Raw genomic sequence first — 21,391 nt, forward strand, 5'->3', positions numbered from 1 at the left:
TGTTTTATATGTCCTTATTGTTTTCCTCTATCTGTGAAGTATTTGAAAATTAAGATATGGACTGTAATTTTTCATGATACTGAGAAATCTAAGAGTTAACATTTTGTATTATCTAAACATTTTTGATTAATACTTATATGCCTATGCAAATATTACTGAAAAATGTTAAATTTAACTGTTGTTTTATTAATCTAAAACCTGATAAGCTTTTTTAAATAGTGCTGTCAAATTGGTTGAACCTGTGATAATATTATAGAGGAATCTGTTAGACTGTCCTGTTGCTGTATTACTGTAAAATCTGATGGTTTAGTGCCAATAATCAAAGTATTTGTTGACTGATTTGATGTTATATTACTATTAGATGATACAGATTGATGTTAATGTTTTTGAGACACTTATTAGACAGACCTGATATTATATTACTGTTAAATATGATAGATCAGTGTTAACATTCGTGACACATATGTTAGACAGGCCTGTTTTTATATTACTATTAAATATGACAGATCAACGTAAACATTCATGAGACATCTGTTAAACAGACTTTTTTTTATATTACTGTCAAATATGACAGATTAGTGTTGACATTATTGAGATACCTGTTAGACTGACCTAATTGTTAAGTTTTACATATCAGTGTTAATGTTCTTGAGATGTCTGTTAGACTGACCTCTTTTATATTTCCATTAAATATGACAGATCAAATATAACATTCTTGAGATACCATTTATATTAACACAGTGTTACAGAAATAAATACTAATTTATCGTATGAGTAGTATTTCTCCCAACATAATATATCCATTTCTTGCTGATGGAAATGAAAGAAAACAATGAAATTATTGCATTTTGGAGGAGTCATAGGAATTTTGTCATTTGTTTTTTTCCTCTCCTTACTATAAAACAGCCAGATTTCATGCAAAATTTCCTAATCCATTAGCCAACATAGTAAAGAAAGATGTCAGAAAACATAATCCAAATTTCCTCAGGATAAAAAACAAATTCAGAAGCCCTTGGAGAAAACACACTAAGTCAAAGTATTTCTCCATCTCTTAGCAGATGAAACTATGGATAGCTACAACTGAAAGTAATCCCCCTACCATAAAGAGATGCAAGATAACAAAGGAAGAGTATGGAAGTTTGGATAAGCTGCCTTGCTGACAAAAGTATTACAGGAATTCATACCTGCAAGCATCTAATTTAGTTTATATATATATATACACTGTTTTTTTGAAATTGTAATTATACTGAAATCCACAAGGTAAAAATTGCAAACCATAATATGACGAAACATAGCACTTCATCAGAAGAAACAGTGACCAATGCTTGTTGAGAAAAAGTGATTACATTATCTAAGTGAGGTGCTTCTGTACAGTACCAGGATAGAGGGCACACTGACGAGGGTGGAGAAACTTGAAAATTAGATATTGACAAGAGCATTTAAGTGGGATATGAAAGACTGGAGCATGTGAGACCAATGCTTAAATAGAGAAAGTTGATATCAAAGAATAGCTATATTGTTAACTGATGGTAAATATATTTTGGAAGTGTATTATCATCTTATTACTGCATGATGAATTATATACTGGAGTTTATAGATATCAAATAACAAATGTGTCAACAACATAGCATTCCCAAGTCTTAGGTTTCAAGTTATTTGTCTGTTGAGCACTGGCTTCAAAATCTTTCAGGAAAATAATACTGAGAATGGATGATGGAGGTGAAATTGAAAGAAGAAGGAGTTAAAGAAGAAGATCGGAATATCTAAACATTGATATTTTAATTCCTTAACATTCATCAGCCAGAACCAAGAATGCAGAAATATTTGTAGAAATTTCTAAAACCTTTGACCTTCAGATGATTTGGTCAGTTTTGATGTCACTAATATGTTCCCCAGCATTTCCATCAACCTTGTCTTTCCTTGTCCTGCAAGAGATTAACAGCAGACAGGTCTTTTTTGCCCAAATCTAATTGTTTACAGCCTGTTAGAAATTCTGACTTCTTTCTTTAACTCCACCTTTTTATGGGAAACTCACAAACACTAACATACTCCTACACTTTAAGACCACTTGCTGAACATCTGTTAAATGTGTCCTGTTTCATAGATCCAGAAAGATTTATGATGAAGACTATGAGGAAAAAGAATTAACATTTTTGGATAAATTTTTCAAAAACAACATATACTCTTTCAGATTTACACCAGGATCCAAAAAAGACCAAGTCCAAAACAAGTCAGTCATTTTTCTACCCTACATTCCCAAGTTAAGCAAAAAAAAAAAAAACTAAAACAATCTGCAGGAAATTTAGAGTTGAAGTTCACTTCAAAGCAGAAAAATATTTAGAAACATCCTTACTTATGTTAAACAATCAATGAAGTATTCTAAAAAAGTTTAACTTACCTATGAAGTACTGCGTTCGTGGAACAACATTTACACTGGATAATCTAGTCAAACAATAAAATGAAAATTAAAGTCACGTCAAAATGCAACTAGTCTAACACTTTTAAATAAATTAACCTTGGCTGAACATAAATACAAAAAAAAGGACATACCATAAAGTGAAATCAACATAGAATTTTAGAGAAATCTCACAACTGGAGAAAAAAAATCAAAGAAGCTATTACATAAAACTACACTAGCTTAAACGCAGCAGAGATAGTGGTTTGCACAACAGTGACCTATGGACAACTACCCTTGACATACTCTACATGTAATATGAATGATGTTAAAGTTCTACTCACAACACCCACCAATCACCACACCTATTCAAATCACAAGACTTGAGCTTTATCACTTTTCTATGCTTACAAAGACACTACACAAGTATCTTCAGTTGCCTTTAGAAGGCCTCAGTATGGACCAGAAAATTAAAATGATATTGATAAACTGAAAACTGGTCAGAGGGAAGAAATTAGTGATCCATTTGTACCAGAATAACATGAACCTAAAGAACCACTGCTGAGACAACAGAGAAGATGTGGTCAAGTTACTAATGAATTAGTTTTGATTTCACAAATTTTTTTGATAAAAGTTTCCAAAGAAAATTGTTTTCCAGGTATTGAGAATATCTTCTTGTTATTTGCATATGTATGTAGCCAGTTCAACAGTTTTTTGGTTTTTTTTCATGCTAGTATGGTAGTATAAATAAGATGGACACAGACATTATATGTGGATAATTGAAGGCTTATGGGTTGGTCTTTTAATGAAATGTGATACTTTAATTTCATCTATAATATAGTTAGTAGTCACAAAGCAAATGAAAAAGGATATTCCCGTGATAGGATTGAAAATTAAAAATGAAAAAGAATCTTACATAAATTGTTTAATGTTTATTTTATTTTGTGTGTTACAATTTAAGAATATTTTCAGTACACTTAATTTACCACACACACAGTAACACGGTATAAAAACTAACATTTCTGTCTGCAAATGGGTCAGCGAAAATGTTGCTTGTTGTATTTCAGGTGGTTATAAATATCATCATAGCTTTCATTCTTGAGGCCTTCCTGTTTAGAATTCAGTATAAACGAAAGATGGGGGATATGGACAGTAAGTGTGTGCTTGTGTTTGTTTACCTATATTCCATTGATCTTAACAGGTATAAGTAATATATGAAAATAAGTTCTAATTTGTTAAGTGACTGGGTGAATACCATGTGTAATATGAAAACCTTTAGAAAATCACCATAGCACAGGAAATCCATTTCAATTCAAGGGTTCAAATATTGAATGTAAAAAAAAAAAGAGTAAGTTAGGATATATTATGGACTTTTTTGAAGAAAATTTTAAAAAAATTAAAGTAGCTGAATTTTGTTTCAAGTCAAACTGTTGGAAAACTTGAGATATATTTGTAAACTAGTTTTATGAGACGTATAATACTTAGCTTGGGGTTGCATTAGCTGTATTGGAAATTTTTCTATCAGGGGTATGTCAAGAAGGCTAGATATATACATGACAATTTTACAAAGAAATAAATCCCAGTAGTCTAAGCTCATTTTTTGTGAATTGGGCAATAAATCCTTGTTTCTGTCTCATTGCTGCAAAATCATAATCTGTACTTTGGGGTTATACATGCCTTGTGAGAGTAATGGTTGAATTATACTAAACAGTTAGTGATGCAGAAATGTCTAGTTGGGGCCACTGACTACATGTTTCACCTCTTGTATATCAGTTCAAAATTACAAATGTCTTGTGTAGATAGCCCTTGTGTAGTTTAGTGGAAATATCCAAACAATTTTTTTTTTATTTGGAGATTGGAGTTAATTATACAAAAGTGTTGTTCATGTAATTAGAAAGTACTTGCAATGTTCAATTTTCATACTGGAGTGATTTCAACATTACAAAATTTAAATACAGTGTCTCCACCTGTAGAAATGTTAACCCTCTCTTATTATTAGTGTACTTTTTTGTGTTCATCAGTGATTTTTGACTTGGGTTATATTATTTCTTATTAAGTGTTTGCATTTTGGATTATAAATTATTGATATATTTATCCTGATTTTAAGTCTGAGAATACTGCTTTGTTGGAATAGAAAGTAAATATTTTGTGGAGCATAATAAATTTGAGGAGACATCTGTAGTTCATAACAATCTGGTGAAGTTTGTGATCAGTACTTCTATAAATGTATGTTTGTCACTATTATGTTGTGTTTTTATAATGGTGGTAGTCAAAAATCACATGAAATGTATTTAAATTCTGAAACTGGTAGATATATTAATTGTTAATATATTCCCCTTTTCCAGAAGACAGCTTGGTTCGAGTAAATGTGGCATTGACTCGGCAAGAACTAGACTTCTGTTACACTAATTCTATTATTTCAATCTCTCAACTTCTTCACTATACTCACAACCTTACTGAACAACATATACTCTACAGAGGAACTCGTACTCGTACCAAGTTCTCCTTTAGCCTCAAAATGTATGCTGAAGAAGTGAAGGTTGGTGTTAGTGGGTTTTATGTAATTATGATTTTTACTTTTCTCCATCCTCCTTATTAGATAGCTTGTATACGTTTTTGATTTACACTATTTACTTTGGTTTAGCTGATGGAGTGATACTAATAAGTGTTAAAGTAGAAATCCATTTAATTTGATATAGTTTATGGGGCATTATTAAATTGTACTTAGATGATGAGTGATGTATACATCTGCTGAACTTGGTATAATTTCCAGGAAATCATTAGATTGTACTTAAGTGATAAGTGAGGATAGACATTTGTTGATTGTTTTATAATTTCCAGGGAATCATTAGATTGTACTTAAGTGATAAGTGAGGATAGACATTTGCTGAATGTTTTATAATGTCCAGGAAATCATTAGGCTGAGTGATGACACAGATCTATTGAACTTGATCAATTTTCCAAGCGATCATCAGTAGTTTGTATTTTTAACCATGTATTCTGAAATGAACAACCAGCTTACATGGCAATAACATTTTCTGTGTTTAGTGTTGGCTTCAACAAGCTGAAGAGAAAGAAAGACAGCAAAGAGAAGAGTTACTTGCTAAGGTTCAGGAACAGTCTAGTTCACAACAATTCACCTTTGAACCAGACCGAACACGAAGAACTTTTAGTGTGTAGACATTAATTGCATTAATGAGAAGACAAAAATGAAACCAGTCTTCTTGTATAATTTACCTCAGATACTCAACACAGTTATTATAAAAGTAGTATGTTTATCAATCAATATAGTGCTTGCACTAAGGTATTTTTATCATTCACAACTAAGTAGGACCTTAGAAGTCTTTACAGATTATTGGACATTTTTTAAAAGATCTTCTTTGAAATGAAATAAACCAACGTTTATCATAATAATTCTGTTACAGTGTTGGCCTGTTTGGAAGTTTTACTTGGTAACTGCAAGACATCTTGTATTATTGAAAGTCTCATGTAATAAGCTTTGAAAAAGTTCATGAAAAAAATTTATCTAAAGCTATGAGAATGTCATGAACTTAATCTGTGAGTTATTTATAATTTTAAGTCCTTGCCTTTCGTCCTGTTTTGTTTTTTTTGACATCTAACAAAAATGAAAATTGAAGTTTTGGACACATTTCTGAACTTATTTCAGTAAACCTCTACAGTAGTTTTGAAATTAGTGCAGTTTAAACTTTTTTTTTTATTGTAGAATATCACAGCTTCTTTCCAGTATCACAGGTTTTGTCGTTTTTTTTAGAAACAACTACTCTTTATAAACACTCCAAACTTCATAAGAAAGTACTAAACATGGTTTAAAAATACTTGTGTCACATTAATTTTGTTGTTGTTGTCACCTACGAAAGCAGCATATTATGTAAATCTAGTATTCTTTGCATTTTATTTCTTCATGTAATATGTGTATAAAAATTGTAAAATAAGAGTGTGATAATTTAAATATCAATAATACCAAAACTACAGTGATGTCAAGTTGAGATCATGTTGTTTTTATTAAGGTTACACCTTAATTACAGAAAACCATAATAGCTGCTTGAATTTTTTTTAGTAATGAGTAGGCATTATATGTACATATACTTTTTTAAACTGATAAGCTGCTTGAAAGTATTCAATATTAACTTCCTTAAGTAGTTTCTATTATATTTTTGTATATGTGTGTGTATATATACATACATGCATACACTTAAGTTACTAAAGTTATAAATATATATATAAAGTTGTAAAAAGTATTGTGGAAATAATTGTTTTTTTTATTCATGAGTGTGATAAAAGTTGAAGGTTTTATTTAAATGTGTTTCATAGTAATATTTATAATCAAAGAAACAGAAAATAAGTTATTTATTTACAAATATGCAGAGCAGAATGTTAGGATCTTGTTTAATTGATGAAGTTGTGTCTCATTGACAGTCAAAGGTTAAATTACTTTTATTCAAACCAACAATAAACTGTGTCTATATATACATTTATAATGGCAGCGAAAGGTGACAGGTGTTTGCAACTTTAGAAGTGCAGAAATTTAATGTGCTGAGATATTAAAATGCAGTTATATGATAGTGTAATAACGTGTTTTTATATGATTGGTGCACAAGATGGGTAAATGAAGAAGTAGTAACTAAAAGATGGAATTATGATTATCCAATAGATTTATCTTACATTAAAAATCATTATTGTACATAACTTTAACAAGTATTCTCATTTCAAAACAAGTATTAGTTTAGGATATTCTGCTATTGTATGTTTAACAAAAAAATGATTTATTTGTATATTTTAATTCAACTGTCATTGTTATTATATGAATTGAAAAGATTTTCATGTAGGAAAGTTTAGGATACCATTTTGCATTATGGATTAAATTGGTATGTACATAGAATCTCTCATTAATGAAAAGGAAGATTGGCAAAAGTGTTACAAATGAAGTAAAATAGAAAACCATCCTAATGAGAAATATTTTTTCTAATACTAAGAAGATGAATATTCAATGTGAATCCACCATATGGCTATTAACTTGCATGTGAGGTATCAGGCATGGCTTAATGATTAGTATGCTGGTCTGCATAGTAGAAGGTTTTAAGTTTGAACTATGGTAAGTTTTTGAACACACATTGCATATTTTTCTGTGGAAGCATTATTGAGGCAATCATTATCCATAATTTTTGAAGGAGCTACTTAGGTATTGGGTGTAGCTGACTGATTGTCCTTCTTGTCAGCATTTTGCAATTACAGATATTCCTAAACTCCGGGACCATATTTTACAATAAGGAATATGTGTCACAATACTAATAAAGCTGGAATACACCAACTGTAAAGATACTTATTTTTTAAATCTGATAGTTAAAAGCTTTTGGTGAAGTTGAATATTTTGTTTTAGTCTTAAATGAGTAAGAATAAAATATTCCACTGACAAAATTATGAAATGTACATTAAAATGACATCTAATGAGTAAAGAAACAGAATGATAGATAAGAAATGTTACAAAATATTCTAAATGTTACCCTAACATTCTGTTTTTGTGACTATTGTAGTCTCTTTTTTTTTGTGGGGGGGGACAGTTTTTGTAAATATTAGTAAACATGTTTATAATGTTTTCCTAAACAAGGTAATTTTATTTTAAAATTTGGTAGCATGAAAATGAAATCTACATGAATTGGTTTACACTTTTAAAAATTAATTCCAATTTTCCACCTTGACATATTTTCTCTAAAAAAGGAAAAATACTTTAATAAAACATTTTCAATAAAGAATAATGATTCACCAGTTTGTTTGGAAAGCTAAGGTGCTGTTTTTAACTCAATTAAGTGACCATCTATTATTATGCTAGTTAAGGTAATGTACTCTTCATTACACTCGCTTATGCAATGAATCCTTCTACTTTTCTTTACATTAGTTAGTGCAATAAGACCCTCCATCTGTTACGACACTAATTAGTACAATAAAGCCCTCCACCTTTTATTACACTAGTTAGTGCAATAATACTCTTCACTTTTAATTACACTTGGATCTTCTGGTTTTCACTGATAACAGTACCCTGCTAGATTCTGCTTTTTATCCTAGTTAACATACTTAAAGTTTCTAATTTTTATTATACTAATTACATTGCTAGAGTACTCCACTTTTTAATACACCAGTTACTCTGTTAGAAATTATCAGTATCCACTTGTTGGTTCTGCCTTTTATTTTATGCCTTCCTTATAAAAATATTGTATTCCCATCATTTTCCTTCATATTTCTAACAGGTATAATTGTGTACTGCTACTTTATTTCCAGAACTATTATCTTGAAACTTGAAGAGCAAATACCTTGGTCCAACAGGCCTCGACATCCTTATTTTTTGAAGGGTTGAAGTTTAAGTATTACAAAACCCCTTTTGGTTTGCAGTCCTTTTGCATTTCTATCAATATAAAAAAGAATCAGCACAAAGATATGACAAATCTTACAGACTGAAACAGACAGATTTAGGATTTTTTCCTTTCTTTTGATTTTGGAAGTCAAATAATTTTTCATAGTCAGGGCTTTCAGTCTACCATTCATTTATATTTTGACCAAACCAGGTAAGACTTTGTACAAAGGCACCTTACAACAACCCTCATAGACTAAAGTAAACAGATGGGACATTTGTATTTTTCTTGCAATTTTACAGAAGTTTTGGAAAGTTAGGGCTTTCAGCCTGCTATTCCTTTTTACTTTGACCAATCTAGATGAGATTTTGCATTAATACCTTGAAACAGATATATTTGAAATTCATACTTTTCTTGTTCTACAGGGATCAGTGTTCAAAACATTTCCCCAAATTATGGATTTTGGCCTGCCATTCTTCTATATTTTGGTCAATCTAAATGGGACTTCGCACAAATATACCTTACAGCAACTCCGAAGAGTAGAGTAGATATATATTGGATTTGTTTCTTTTCTTTGACTTTACAGAGATCAAAAGTAAATGGAGAGCTTTGGGTTGAGAGAAATTGTATGCACAAAGTGGAAAACTATAGTGAATGGAGAATAGAATAAATTATCAGAACAACTTGAAATAGTAGTTTTGATATAATTTTAGGTTTTTTGTTAGTTGCTTCAGTTTATTGTGATTTTTCACTAACTGGTATACATAATATTGTTCTTTGTTTAGTAAATGGATTCTTATTAATATTGTTTTAATTCCCACAATGATGATTGTTTTGAATTTCACACAAAACTACATTAGGGCTATCACTGTTCCTTCAAAAACATGTGTAATTTGAATGTTTATTATGAACACTGTTGAACAATGTCTTATTAGGGTTTAGCAACAGTCATGGATGTGAATAACTTTTGAAGTAATATTTTACTGGACAGTAAAGTTAAGCAACTAGTGGAATTTGCTAATGTGACAGGGTCATCAACTGATTGTTGTCATGAAATGGCTTTAAATAAAGTTATTCTCAAAGTATAAATAATATAACAAAAAACAAACAACTTGTGTTAAAAGAAACAAGATGTTTACATATGAAATGGTCAGTGCTTAAAAACACACTGCGGCAATATTTTGATCACTCTGATAATTGGAATTATCAACAACAGTAATAACCTAATTCCTACTTAAAATGGGTTGATTACTTTCACAAGTCATGACACTAATCAGTTTAACTGAACAAACATGAATTAATCTAAAATAATAATTAAAACTCAAGCCAACATTTCAATTACAAGATGGTTGGAATAATCAAAATGGTAATAATCAAGAAACTACTTATTTTCATGACATTAACTATGATACCAATTTTTATTAATCATTATTTTATGTGACAATCTCTACCTATAGGTAATTGATTGAGTTAATTACCAACTCTATTATATAATTGTTAATTTTCCAAAGATCTCTTTCGAAGCAGTATTCAACACATTTTTGGTATCTGGTTACAAACTTACATGATGAATCCATGCTAAAGTCTGTCTTACAGAATCCAGATACTGATAAGTTATGATTAAATACAAAAGTTTATTCTCTGCTACACTAATATCAAAATTCCCAACTTGTACAGAAGAAAATTAACATTTAGTGGCAAGATTTTGAAAATAATTTAGTTAGAGGTTTATTAACAGTCTATTCTATTATAATGGTTTGGTTAGAGCAATTTTTTTTTCTGAATCACCTCTGTGGATCTGTTACAGCAATCAAACTGAATGAGTTAATACTGCCTTAACTTTCCAAGTCTTTTTAACTTGTAGACAAAACAATTGAAGCTTCAGACATGCACAAAAACCTTATAAAGACATTAAACAACCTCAATACCTTATCATTCTCGGGCATCTGTTTCAACTCTGTGAAACGAATGGTGATCTCTAATATATTTACAAAACAAGGGAGGATCTCAAAGTAATTTATGTCCCAAACCAACAATATTTTTTGTATATAAGGAATTGGAAATTGTTAAGACTGTTCAGGTTACATTTGAATATATGTAATGGAAAATTTTTTTAAAGAGATGTTTGTTGTTAGGTATTTCAAAATACAAAATTAGTGATTATTTTGCAAATGAAGTAAAATTATTTTCTGAACATATATTTATTAAAATTCCAGCCTTGAATTTTATCAGTTTTGGATATTAAACTGAATAAAAAGAGTGAAGTTGATATTTGGAAATACTAATATTATTTATAAAGAACTCCAACAGAAAATTATCAAGGTCCAGTGTTTGCTCTATAATAATTGTATATTTTATGCTATATAATGGTACTAAATGACAGAATTGTTTTTCCTTACCAACTAAACAATATTAGAATGTATGTTGAATATTCCAAGTACATATATAGTGATTATGTTACAAGTAACACTAAAGTGCAAACCATGGACCTTCAGACCCAGAACTGGCACTAACTACTAAGCCTCACCCAAGCAAGTTCTGTCAGTCTTTCATCTTTATAAATCATCTGTTGTTCCATTTATTACAAATCGTGTAACTAGAATTTCTCAATAAATAAATACTACTTCCTAAGATGTTACTTGCTCTTCTGTTACACAAGAACAGATGAAACTGCTTAAACTTATTCCCTGCACGTGATCTTGTATCTTTAATATCAATTCACTGAAATATAACAGTATCTTAAAATTTAAATTATGCAGATATACGTAAAATAAAGTTTTGTTGTTATACATAAAACTAAATGTGAAAGTTTCAAGTTATATCTGTGTTTAATAATTATTGGCAATATTACATTCTAAGTGTCTATACAATCTTTTCAATTCAGACAAAGTCAAGATTGTGGCTTTTGCTTCTTCCACTGTTCAGGAGTCAAGGTTTTCTGTGTAAAAGCATGGATGCTCTTCATCTCATCTGCTAGAATACTGTTAACCATCCTATTAGAAGAAATATTTAAGAGTTAAAAATGTTTGATATTGTAACAAGCTTAATTAACCCTTAAACAGCAGCCATATTCAACTGATGCTGCTCCCTACAACATACCTGCTGTTTAAGGGTTAAATAACAAAGGCACTTCAACATATTCTGTCATGGTTTGTAGGGGTCATGGAATATTGTTTTAAAAATATATTACTCTAAAATAAATGTTTTTTTTATCAGGAGATACTGGAAGATTCCATATAAATCTAACTCCAGTGCTCCCACATCCCAAATTTTATTAACAACAACTATTTCAAGTGACCCATGTTCAGCAAAAAAATAAAAATATCTGAAGTAAATATAACTTATAAAATGAAAAATATGTTGACTTGACTACAATTATGAGTATCTTTATCTGCAAGATAACAGGTGTCATGTTTATTTTTGAAATATTTACAGAAATCTATAATTATAAAATTGTTGATAAGATTAAGAACATAGATGTTCAAAATGTTCCTTAATCCATTTTAAGCATGGACTGTTAAGAAATAATATCATATGATTAACAATTAAAATAAAAATTAATAATTTCATCAGTTATTCCCCAAAGTTTAATAGAGAACAATAAAAATGCAAATGACAATAGGAGTGTCATAAGCCTAACAGTCATACATAAATAGTGATCAATAATGTACTTATGAAACAAGGGAGCATCTCAAGATAATTTCCATAATTAACAATATTTTTCAGACTTGTGCCATTTCACTTTATATGTATAATTTGCAAAAACATTGTTAGAAACAACCTATCAGCTTGTACCTTATCAGGTCACTCATTATTTACTTAGTGACTGATCTAGGTCAGAATATTTTGAATGATATTCTGGGTCTTATTACTAAACATTTCACAAATAATCATAGCTGTAAATAAAAGATTATGGTGTGTATTATTCATTTTGTTTTATCTCTTTGTGTTATTATTAGTGTTTTTGCAAATATAAAATGAAAAAACATTCTAAAAGAAACTGGTTCTTGATTTAGTGTGTAAACACCATACCCTGTGATGACTGGTAACATATGAAGTGGAGAGAAGGCGTATAGTTGTAATATAGTCCTATCCTGATGGAATGCATTTTCTGCCAAAGTCCAAAGAATGATTTACCAGAGAACAAATGAGCAGTAGTTTGGTGATTCAATGAGGCCAACCCACCAATCAGAACTAGAAAATGAGAGCTAATCCAACAGAATTGTGTGATGCAAAATCTACTCTATCAGGAGAATCTGCTTGGATTGAGGCAACTGATCCGATACCACAGGAATCACCTGTGGAACAGGAAAACTCGTAGTATGATAAAATAGGAATAGTTCCGAGAAAGGAGGTACAAGATTCGAAAATAAGGAGCTCTGGACCAAGTGCTTCCTTGATGAGAAGTACAAGACATCACCATACAATTGTCAGAATGAATCCTTGATAAGCCTATATTGAGAGACATTACTAGTTAGAGCAATAAGGACTAAAACATTGTCTATCAAAACCTCTTCGTCCACACGTAGAAGAGAAGGAACTTTGACAAAGATGATACTAAAGGAATTATTAGCATGGAAGTGTCCTGACTGAACAACTCCTTGAGATCAAAGAATAATCGTGACCAAGGAAACTGCAGAACTGATGAATTTATGAGCTCTTGTTTGCATAAAAACCAATATAAGAAAATTTGCACTCTCATCCCAAAGGCACGAAGAGAAAGAACTATCTATGCATTGGGAGTAGAAGAGGTAAGTAAGAATGTTGTGTCTATTCCATAGCATTAAATTAGATGGGAATCAGCCGAGCCTATGTGAGAAAAGATGAAAAATAAAAAATACCCAGATTGATAACACAGAATTGGAGCAAGAATAGATGCCTCATTCCTAAAATGGAAGCCTGATGTGATGTTCTGACAACTGATAAGATGATGTTAGCTGAATCCAGTCATCCATGGAATGGTGTGTACCTGGTATGATGGAATGGAATTGATTAGAAAAACTCATTCGATATGGCAAAATCCATGTGAAATCAATGCAAGTCTGACAGTAAAAACCCAGAACTGCAAAATTCAACTCAGATTTGAGGAATAAGTAAGTTGTGAATCTTGGAGAATCTCCATATTGAGAGACAAAAAAAGATCAGTGACTGGACACCCATCTCCTGCTTGCATAGGCCCAATAACAATCAAGAATAAAACCTTGGAAGGTCTAACACAACACTCTCACTATCTTAAGATCAACCAAACTCTGAATTTCCTAGAACAAAGATCCAAATCCTGATGATGTGCGGGAGATGGAAACTGTACAAAATGAATGGATAATAGCAGTGAAGATATGAACTGAATGACTAATCCTGACTCAAAAACTTACAAAGCTCTTGAATCCATGTCTAGAAATTTTGGAGCAGAGCCCCCACAGACTCTGAAAGTATTACAGAATCACCTATGCCACTGGCAATCTGACCCAGCAGCAGAACCCTTGGATACAAAAAGGGGAAATTGATATATTCAGGTTAACTACAAAAATCTAAGAAGCAGATGCACTATTTAAGAATCAGAAAATGATTCCACCTGGCAGTGGTAGGATAAGTCATGAAGTTCTGACAAGGTGTCAGATAAGGCATAACTGTCCTTCATGTAACTGAGAACTAAACCTTCTAGCATGAACCACAATATTCATGCATGGAGAGAAATTTTCAAACTTGCTCCCAGTTCTTTCACCCATCAAATAACGTCCAGGCTCAAAAGCAAGTTGGAAAAAATCCAAAACATCGCACTCTCAAAGAATAAACAGAAGAAAAGAAATCCAAGGTGTGTGTGTATGTGTTTTCTTATAGCAAAGCCACATTGGGCTATCTGCTGAGTTCACTGAGGGGAATCGAACCCCTGATTTTAGGGTTGCAAATCTATAGACTTACCACTATCCCAGCAGGGGACAAATCCAAAGTAGCTTACCCCAACATTGGCATACTTTTATATATATACACACACACACACTTTTTTTAGAGGCCATTTAAAGACTGTTAATTATCATTGATTGAAACATCATTTTATGAGGTAAATTTATTTTGTTAAAGCAAAGCAGCATTGGACCATCTGCTGTGTCTATTCTTGGGAATTGAATTCCAGACCCCAGTGCTGTGAATCTGTAAACTCACCATTGTCCTACAAGGAACTAAAAAAACCAACTGAAAAATGCACAGGAAAACGTTAATCTAAATTCTCTCCAGTATGTCAAGAATCACCCTAAGTTGCAGTCTTAAAGCCTGCCAGAGGACCACCACAAATCCAATTACTTCTTTATCACACAAAAAATAAGAACACTGACAGTCTCAACTGAGAGATGAGACCTGATGTGCCTCCATGCCAAAAATAATAATCCAGGAACTCATACCATAAACTGGCTTGCCAATTGAAAACAAACTTTTTTTAAATTATTATTATTGTTACAAAAATCAGCTAGATAAAACAGATAAAGTTCAAAGCATCTCCAAATAATTGTAATACTTGAAAACTGTTAGTGATGCTTTGTTGAGAACATTACCTGAATGAGGTGCTTATATGTGGTACCAAGATAGAGGAAACATTGACATAGGTGGAGAGTATCACAATAAATAACACCAAAGGCAAATGTGTTAGGCATAAAAAAATTGGAGCAAATGAGGAAAAATCAGGCCAATGCTAAGATGAGCAAAATAAGAAACCTTGATGGTCAAGCAATAGCTAGAAGTGAAAGAGAAGGTATATTTTGGAATATATTTTTATAATTTTTTTTATTTCAAAACATACATAAATTTACAAGTACATGACAAATTATTTTGCTCATTTTGTTTGTGAAGTCAGTACAAACACAGTGTAATTAGACTACACAGTTGCTTTAATTACGTTATAAATCATTTCTACAACTATGTTCACATGTTTACTTTACTAATTTTAATATAATTTTATAAGTTTCACCACTAGAATTAAACAAACATACCTGTGTCTTTCAAGTAAGCTTTTAGATTCAAATTTTGGTGACACAATTAATGCTTGAAACTTTGCCCCACAGCTATCTGATAAGTCTTCAACATTCTGTAAAAGAGGGAAGTGTACATGCATTAATTGTATGGCTGAGCAGTTAGTGGAATTTGATAATTACATTTACCTAATTGACTATTCTCTTGTGAGACTTTGTTAGCTGAAATAACCAAAATTAGGAATAATCATAAACAATAATCGTAATTTGTTGATTGTTTTCATGAGTCAGGATCTTATCAACTAAGCTGAGATGGAATTAACCACAACTGAGATTTCCTAATGGAAATATTTCAATTACTTGGACAATTGGAGTAATTGAAAATACTAATTTCAATTAGTGGATTGTTTTTATGACAATAATTAATGTAATTGTAATTTAGATTAATCAATTTTCATGTTACAAATGTTACTCATAGACAGTCGATTACACCAACAAAGTTCGTGACCCACATTTAATTATTACATACCTGTAATTAACAATCATGGTACTACTCTTGGCACTGTACACAGAGTAAGAAACAAGTATACATACATCCCTATTACAACCCAAGACCAAGTTCTTATTGTAACCACTTTCTCTAATAATCAAGCACTAATTTCAACTAGTGCTTGTTTTTATGGGTTGTGACCTTAACAATTAAGCTGAACAAAATGGAATGGAATTAACTGAAAATAACAATGAGATACAGCATACATAGTAATCTTATTATCCTGTACAAATATAAAACAAGACAAAACACTTAGTATCATCAGAAAATGTTCCTACTTGTGTGTATTTAATTCATAGCTCAAATCATAACTTTCAAACTTAGACCTCTTCACACAATACATGGGTAGTTTGATAATTATAAACCCACAACAATGAGAAAGGTCAGTCTATATTGGGCTCATCCTTTAACTGGGAATTATGCATAAAGATAAACAACTATCCTGATAATTATTAAAATGTAAATTTCCCTACAACATCTATATCATAGAAGCTACAGTTCCAATTAAATCAGGCAGGTCAGGGTAGAGGTGACAGGGGAAGCCAGTACACCAAACAGAAACCACACTGTCATTCAAAAAAAAAAAAAAGATTCTCAGAAAAACGTGGCCTAGATATAGAAGTGACAGTTGGCCCTTGAATGAGCTATATGTTGTTAATGTTTGAAAACATATTACACAGCAAGTGCTTTAATAACCCTTGCATCTACACCACAATGATAAACTCACAAAAAAAAAAAAAATTATAATTTTACTAACACTTCCATGTGCAAAATATCCTTTTCTGTTTGGTTTATTACTGTTTAAGTGTGAAAAAAAATTATTACTTTAATTCATAAGACAATGGACTTAGCCTTATATATTTTTAATGGTAGTTTATTTTGTGATGGTCCATTAGTCCTACAGCCCATTTTTCCAAAATGCAAATTTCTTTTTTTTTTAACAGTTAAAATGTTAAATTGTTTATTTGGTTAAATTTGTAAACTTTTATGATCAAACATCCCAGGATATGACTGAAAAGGTTGCAATTTCTCATTAATGGATGAATAATGTTTAACACCATTTCCTCAAAGAGGGAATGAATATCCAAGTTTTTTATTCCATGCTGCTGTGACAACAAATGTTATATCCCAAACTCATAAATATGTTGAAAGATTCCAGTCAGTAAAATTACTTTGACACAGAGACAATTCAGTGAGCTGTACTCTACAGTATCAATTCTAATATTTCTACTGCTTGTATTTAAAATGAGAAAAAGCTATCAGAGGTAACTGGACTCCCAAACCCCCACCAAAAGCACCCTTTAAACTCTTAATTTGAAAATGCATTCATCTATTATGGACCTACAAATTTGTTTATTCATTTAATTTTGACTTATATTGCAAAAAAATCTAATTATTAGGCCTTTGGAATATTGGGCAGCCACTGGTTATGTATACATAAAAAGGCAAAAAGTATTTGAGACTGTCCCATCTGCTTAAAAAACTAAAAAAACTAAACTAATCCTGATAAGTTAAGCATTTATTCAACCTTCCCTCAAAATTATCACATCTCATCTATTCTTTAAGCATGCATAGCATCAAACCTCAAGTTGTTTATATAACTTGTAACAGTATTAACAGTGAGTATAATAAGGCATACCTGATACTTCATGATTTTTTAACTTGCACAGAGTTTTTAAGTTTCCTTTTTCAATTTTTCATCTCATTTATAATTTTTCAGATAGCCCATTTCCATGTTTTATTTTAGTTGTACGTAGCCTACCCTTTGTCCTTATTTTAAAATTTAATATGCACTGTCTGTACTGGAAGGTAAATTTATTTTAATTTTCAATGTTTCATGAAACTGTTCTTTCTTATGAATTATACCTGTCACTATAGCCAATTGCAACTCAATCTTTAAATGCATCACCCTGTTAGAAATATAAAACAACCCTTGGTGATAAGTAAAAATAAAGATTCTGAGTAGGTAAGGACCATGACTAAAAAAAAAAAATCTTCACAGGATATTAAGGAAGATTAAAAGTCAGAAATATGAGCTTCTGTCCTTCATTTCTGTAGGTCAACTAAAAATGTACAGGAGACTGAAAACTGTTTATCTTAATCCTATGTTTAAAAAAATGATAAAAGTACCCTTGAAAATTATATGCCTATTATTCTGTAATGGGAAAAATTCAAGTCTGATAAAAAGAAGCTTTACAAGATCATTTAATAAAATAAGACATTATGAGTCAATATCACCATACTGCCTCTGACTAATCTATTTTGTTTTTTGTTCTAAAGATATTAATTGTTACCCAAACAAGGGAAAAGAAGTGGATTTAGTGTACTATTTTTTCAAGAAGCCTTTGATAAGTTGCCACAGAATAGACTAGCTACAAAAATCACATTGGTAGGAATTGGGGAAAGACTAATTAATTGGATTTTGTGAATTATTAGATGGAAGAAACAACACACAAGGTTGTTTTTAATGAAGTGAAAACTTTTTATTAGTGTAGTGCCTTAGTGGTCAGTATTTGAAAAATTCTTATTTACATTAATGATATTGATAAGAACATAATTAGTAAAGTAGTAAAAATTACTAATCATGTTATTCCTAAGTTTTTTTTTGTTATATTCAGAAAGTCCATGTCTTACAGAATGAATTACATCAATTGGTAACTTGGACAAATATTTGGGAAAGTAGTGGATAAGTTACTCAAACTAATGAAGCTGTGCTCTATTACTAGTAGTAATACTAAAAGCACTACCATTTTATGTTATATTAATACATATCCTGGTTACAAAAGAAGTAATTATGTCTGTACAGATTACTAGTTCAGTCTCACTTAAACTATATACACACTTTTAATTTCCTTATCTAAGACAAAATACTAACTTGCAGAAAAGAACTGCAAAAACAGCTGCTAATCCTACTGTACTACTACTAGTGATTGCAGAAAAGCATTATCTCAAACTTAAAAGTAAATATGAAAAGGGAAAGATCTCCATTTCTTTATCCCTTAAGAAAACAAGAATACAAGTTGGTCTTTTAGAAGTTTACAGTATTAACTAGGAGATTGATGGGATAAAGCCTTCTGATCTCTTTGTTGTTGACATAGTAAAATAAGAAGATAAAAGTTTAAGATTTGGAAAATAGTGGCTAAACTTCAATTAACTTATTAGGTTAGTTTTACTTTTCTAACAAAATAACATGATTTAAGTTACAGAATAAATGGCCAATGGCACTAGTGACGATGCTCTAAATTATAATGGAGTTTAACGAGGAGAACTTAAACAGAAAGCTGGTAAAATGCAGGCTTCACTCATCTCCACTTTTGTTATGCATTCTAACGTCCAATCTCCAGCCTCAAAGACTGTAAAATGTAACAAATGAAGAATGTGATTACCAAGCAAGAATTATCAAAATCCTTATTTCAACGGAATTTTGAGTAAACATAGCAGGTTTAAGAACATTAATGGACTACAGTCCATTAAACTCGTAATGACGAGAAACCCTCTTGAAGTAACAATGTATCTCAAGACAACTGGTATGGGTATTAAAATCTGAAGATGAACTACGAAGGTCGAAACGTCGTTCTCTATTTTAACAAACATTTTAATACCCATACCAGCTGTCCTGAGATACACAATCCAGTAAACTTTTAAATTTCTCAAATCCACTTTGTTATATTTACTCGTTTAGACCTAGCAATGATATAAATGGTAAAAAATCTTACAATATAAGTTGTATCCAATTCTTTACTAAGCTTGTTTTCAATATATTCCTTCGTATACACGGGCATTGTCAAACTGCCGAATAAAATTGAAACAAAGAGAAAAAGTGAGAGAATAGTAGCGGCCTCTGATATTTCTATAATACATTAGTTTTATAATTTGTACTAAAGCTGTTTTTAAAGCGGTCGACGTTTAGTCATTGTAGGAGAGCCAGACGCATCTAGCCCCTTCTTCCCTCCTGCATATGTTGTGGATTCTTGAGTAATGTTATGTTATAATTACTACAAAAGAATCAAAGCTAATTTCACACAATTTCAAGGCCACATCAATATAGGTAATTTTGGTAATTGGATGCTATTACTTTTATTGATTGTAAAAAGCTCTACATTTCGCAAACAGTGTAATTAGGTGACCTGTTGACCCGGCATGGCCAAGCGTGTCAAGGCGTTCGACTCGTAATCCGAGGGTCGCAGGTTCGAATCCTGGTGCACCAAACATGCTCGCCCTTTCAGCCGTGGGGGCGTTATAATGTAACGGTCAATCCCACTATTCGTTGGTAAAAGAGTAGCCCAAGAGTGGGCGGTGGATGGTGATGACTAGCTGCCTTCCCTCTAGTCTTACACTGCTAAATTATGGACGGCTAGCGCAGATAGCCCTCGAGTAGCTTTGCGCGAAATTCAAAAGAAACAAACAAACAACGTAATTAGGTGACCTGTTCTTATTCCTTGTATATATTCTTTGGGGAGAGGTTCATAGGACTAGGGCCTGGCATGGCCTAGCGCGTTAAGGCGTGCGCTTCGTACTCTGAGGGTCGCGGGTTCGCGCCCGAGTCGCGCCAAACATGCTCGCCCTTCCAGCCGTGGGGGCGTTATAATGTGACGGTCAATCCCACTATTCGTTGGTAAAAGAGTAGCCCAAGAGTTGGCGGTGGGTGGTGATGACTAGCTGCCTTCCCTCTAGTCTTACACTGCTAAATTAGGGACGGCTAGCACAGATAGCCCTCGAGTAGCTTTGTGCGAAATTCAAAACAAACAAACAAACAATCTTAGGACTATTATCATCATATATGCAGTAATAAGTTTACGTAATAAGTCTTCTTTTCCCCAATTTTTCGCGAAATAATTTAGCGTACTATGTGTTAGTCTATCGGTTACTGTTTCCATATTTGTGTATCTGTAAATGAAGTTGGAAGAGGTTGATCTAGGAACTTTGAATGCTTTTGTGAGTAATTTGTTTGGGACTGTTTCTAGTTTTCTTTGGATTAGTTTTGGTACGCATTTATACATGCCGGAGCTAAAATATATAAATATAAAATATATGCCACCAGTAATCTATTACGAGTCGAATATATAAAAATATTTTAGCACTTCACCGGCTGTTGTTCCATTGTTTTTACCAGTTATATTCC

General features: G+C 31.6%; 2 protein-coding genes across 6 annotated transcripts in view; one reads left to right on the forward strand and one right to left on the reverse strand.

Annotated features, from left to right (window-relative positions):
* Positions 1-7,289, forward strand: part of LOC143244594 (two pore calcium channel protein 1-like) — an 86,855-nt gene extending 79,566 nt beyond the window's left edge. For 4 of the 5 annotated variants that reach the window (XM_076489562.1, XM_076489561.1, XM_076489560.1 and 1 more), the window contains 3 exons: positions 3,463-3,547; positions 4,741-4,934; positions 5,444-7,289. In XM_076489562.1, the coding sequence (XP_076345677.1) occupies positions 3,463-3,547; positions 4,741-4,934; positions 5,444-5,575 (411 nt within the window). In that variant the 3' untranslated portion in view covers positions 5,576-7,289. The remainder of the gene's footprint in view (positions 1-3,462; positions 3,548-4,740; positions 4,935-5,443) is intronic. The other variant, XR_013025220.1, reaches the window with a different exon arrangement.
* Positions 7,290-10,148: 2,859 nt separating this feature from the next.
* LOC143244598 (bolA-like protein 2) lies at positions 10,149-20,233 on the reverse strand. Its single transcript, XM_076489577.1, has 3 exons — positions 19,986-20,233; positions 15,741-15,835; positions 10,149-11,753 (listed from the first exon to the last, which is right to left on the reverse strand). Exons 1-3 carry the CDS (start codon positions 20,049-20,051, stop codon positions 11,651-11,653), a joined length of 264 nt encoding a protein of 87 aa, XP_076345692.1. The 5' UTR covers positions 20,052-20,233; the 3' UTR covers positions 10,149-11,650.
* Between the last annotated feature and the right edge of the window lie 1,158 nt (positions 20,234-21,391).

The sequence above is a fragment of the Tachypleus tridentatus genome, chromosome 2 (assembly GCF_004210375.1).
Source record: "Tachypleus tridentatus isolate NWPU-2018 chromosome 2, ASM421037v1, whole genome shotgun sequence".
Classification (NCBI taxonomy): domain Eukaryota; kingdom Metazoa; phylum Arthropoda; class Merostomata; order Xiphosura; family Limulidae; genus Tachypleus; species Tachypleus tridentatus.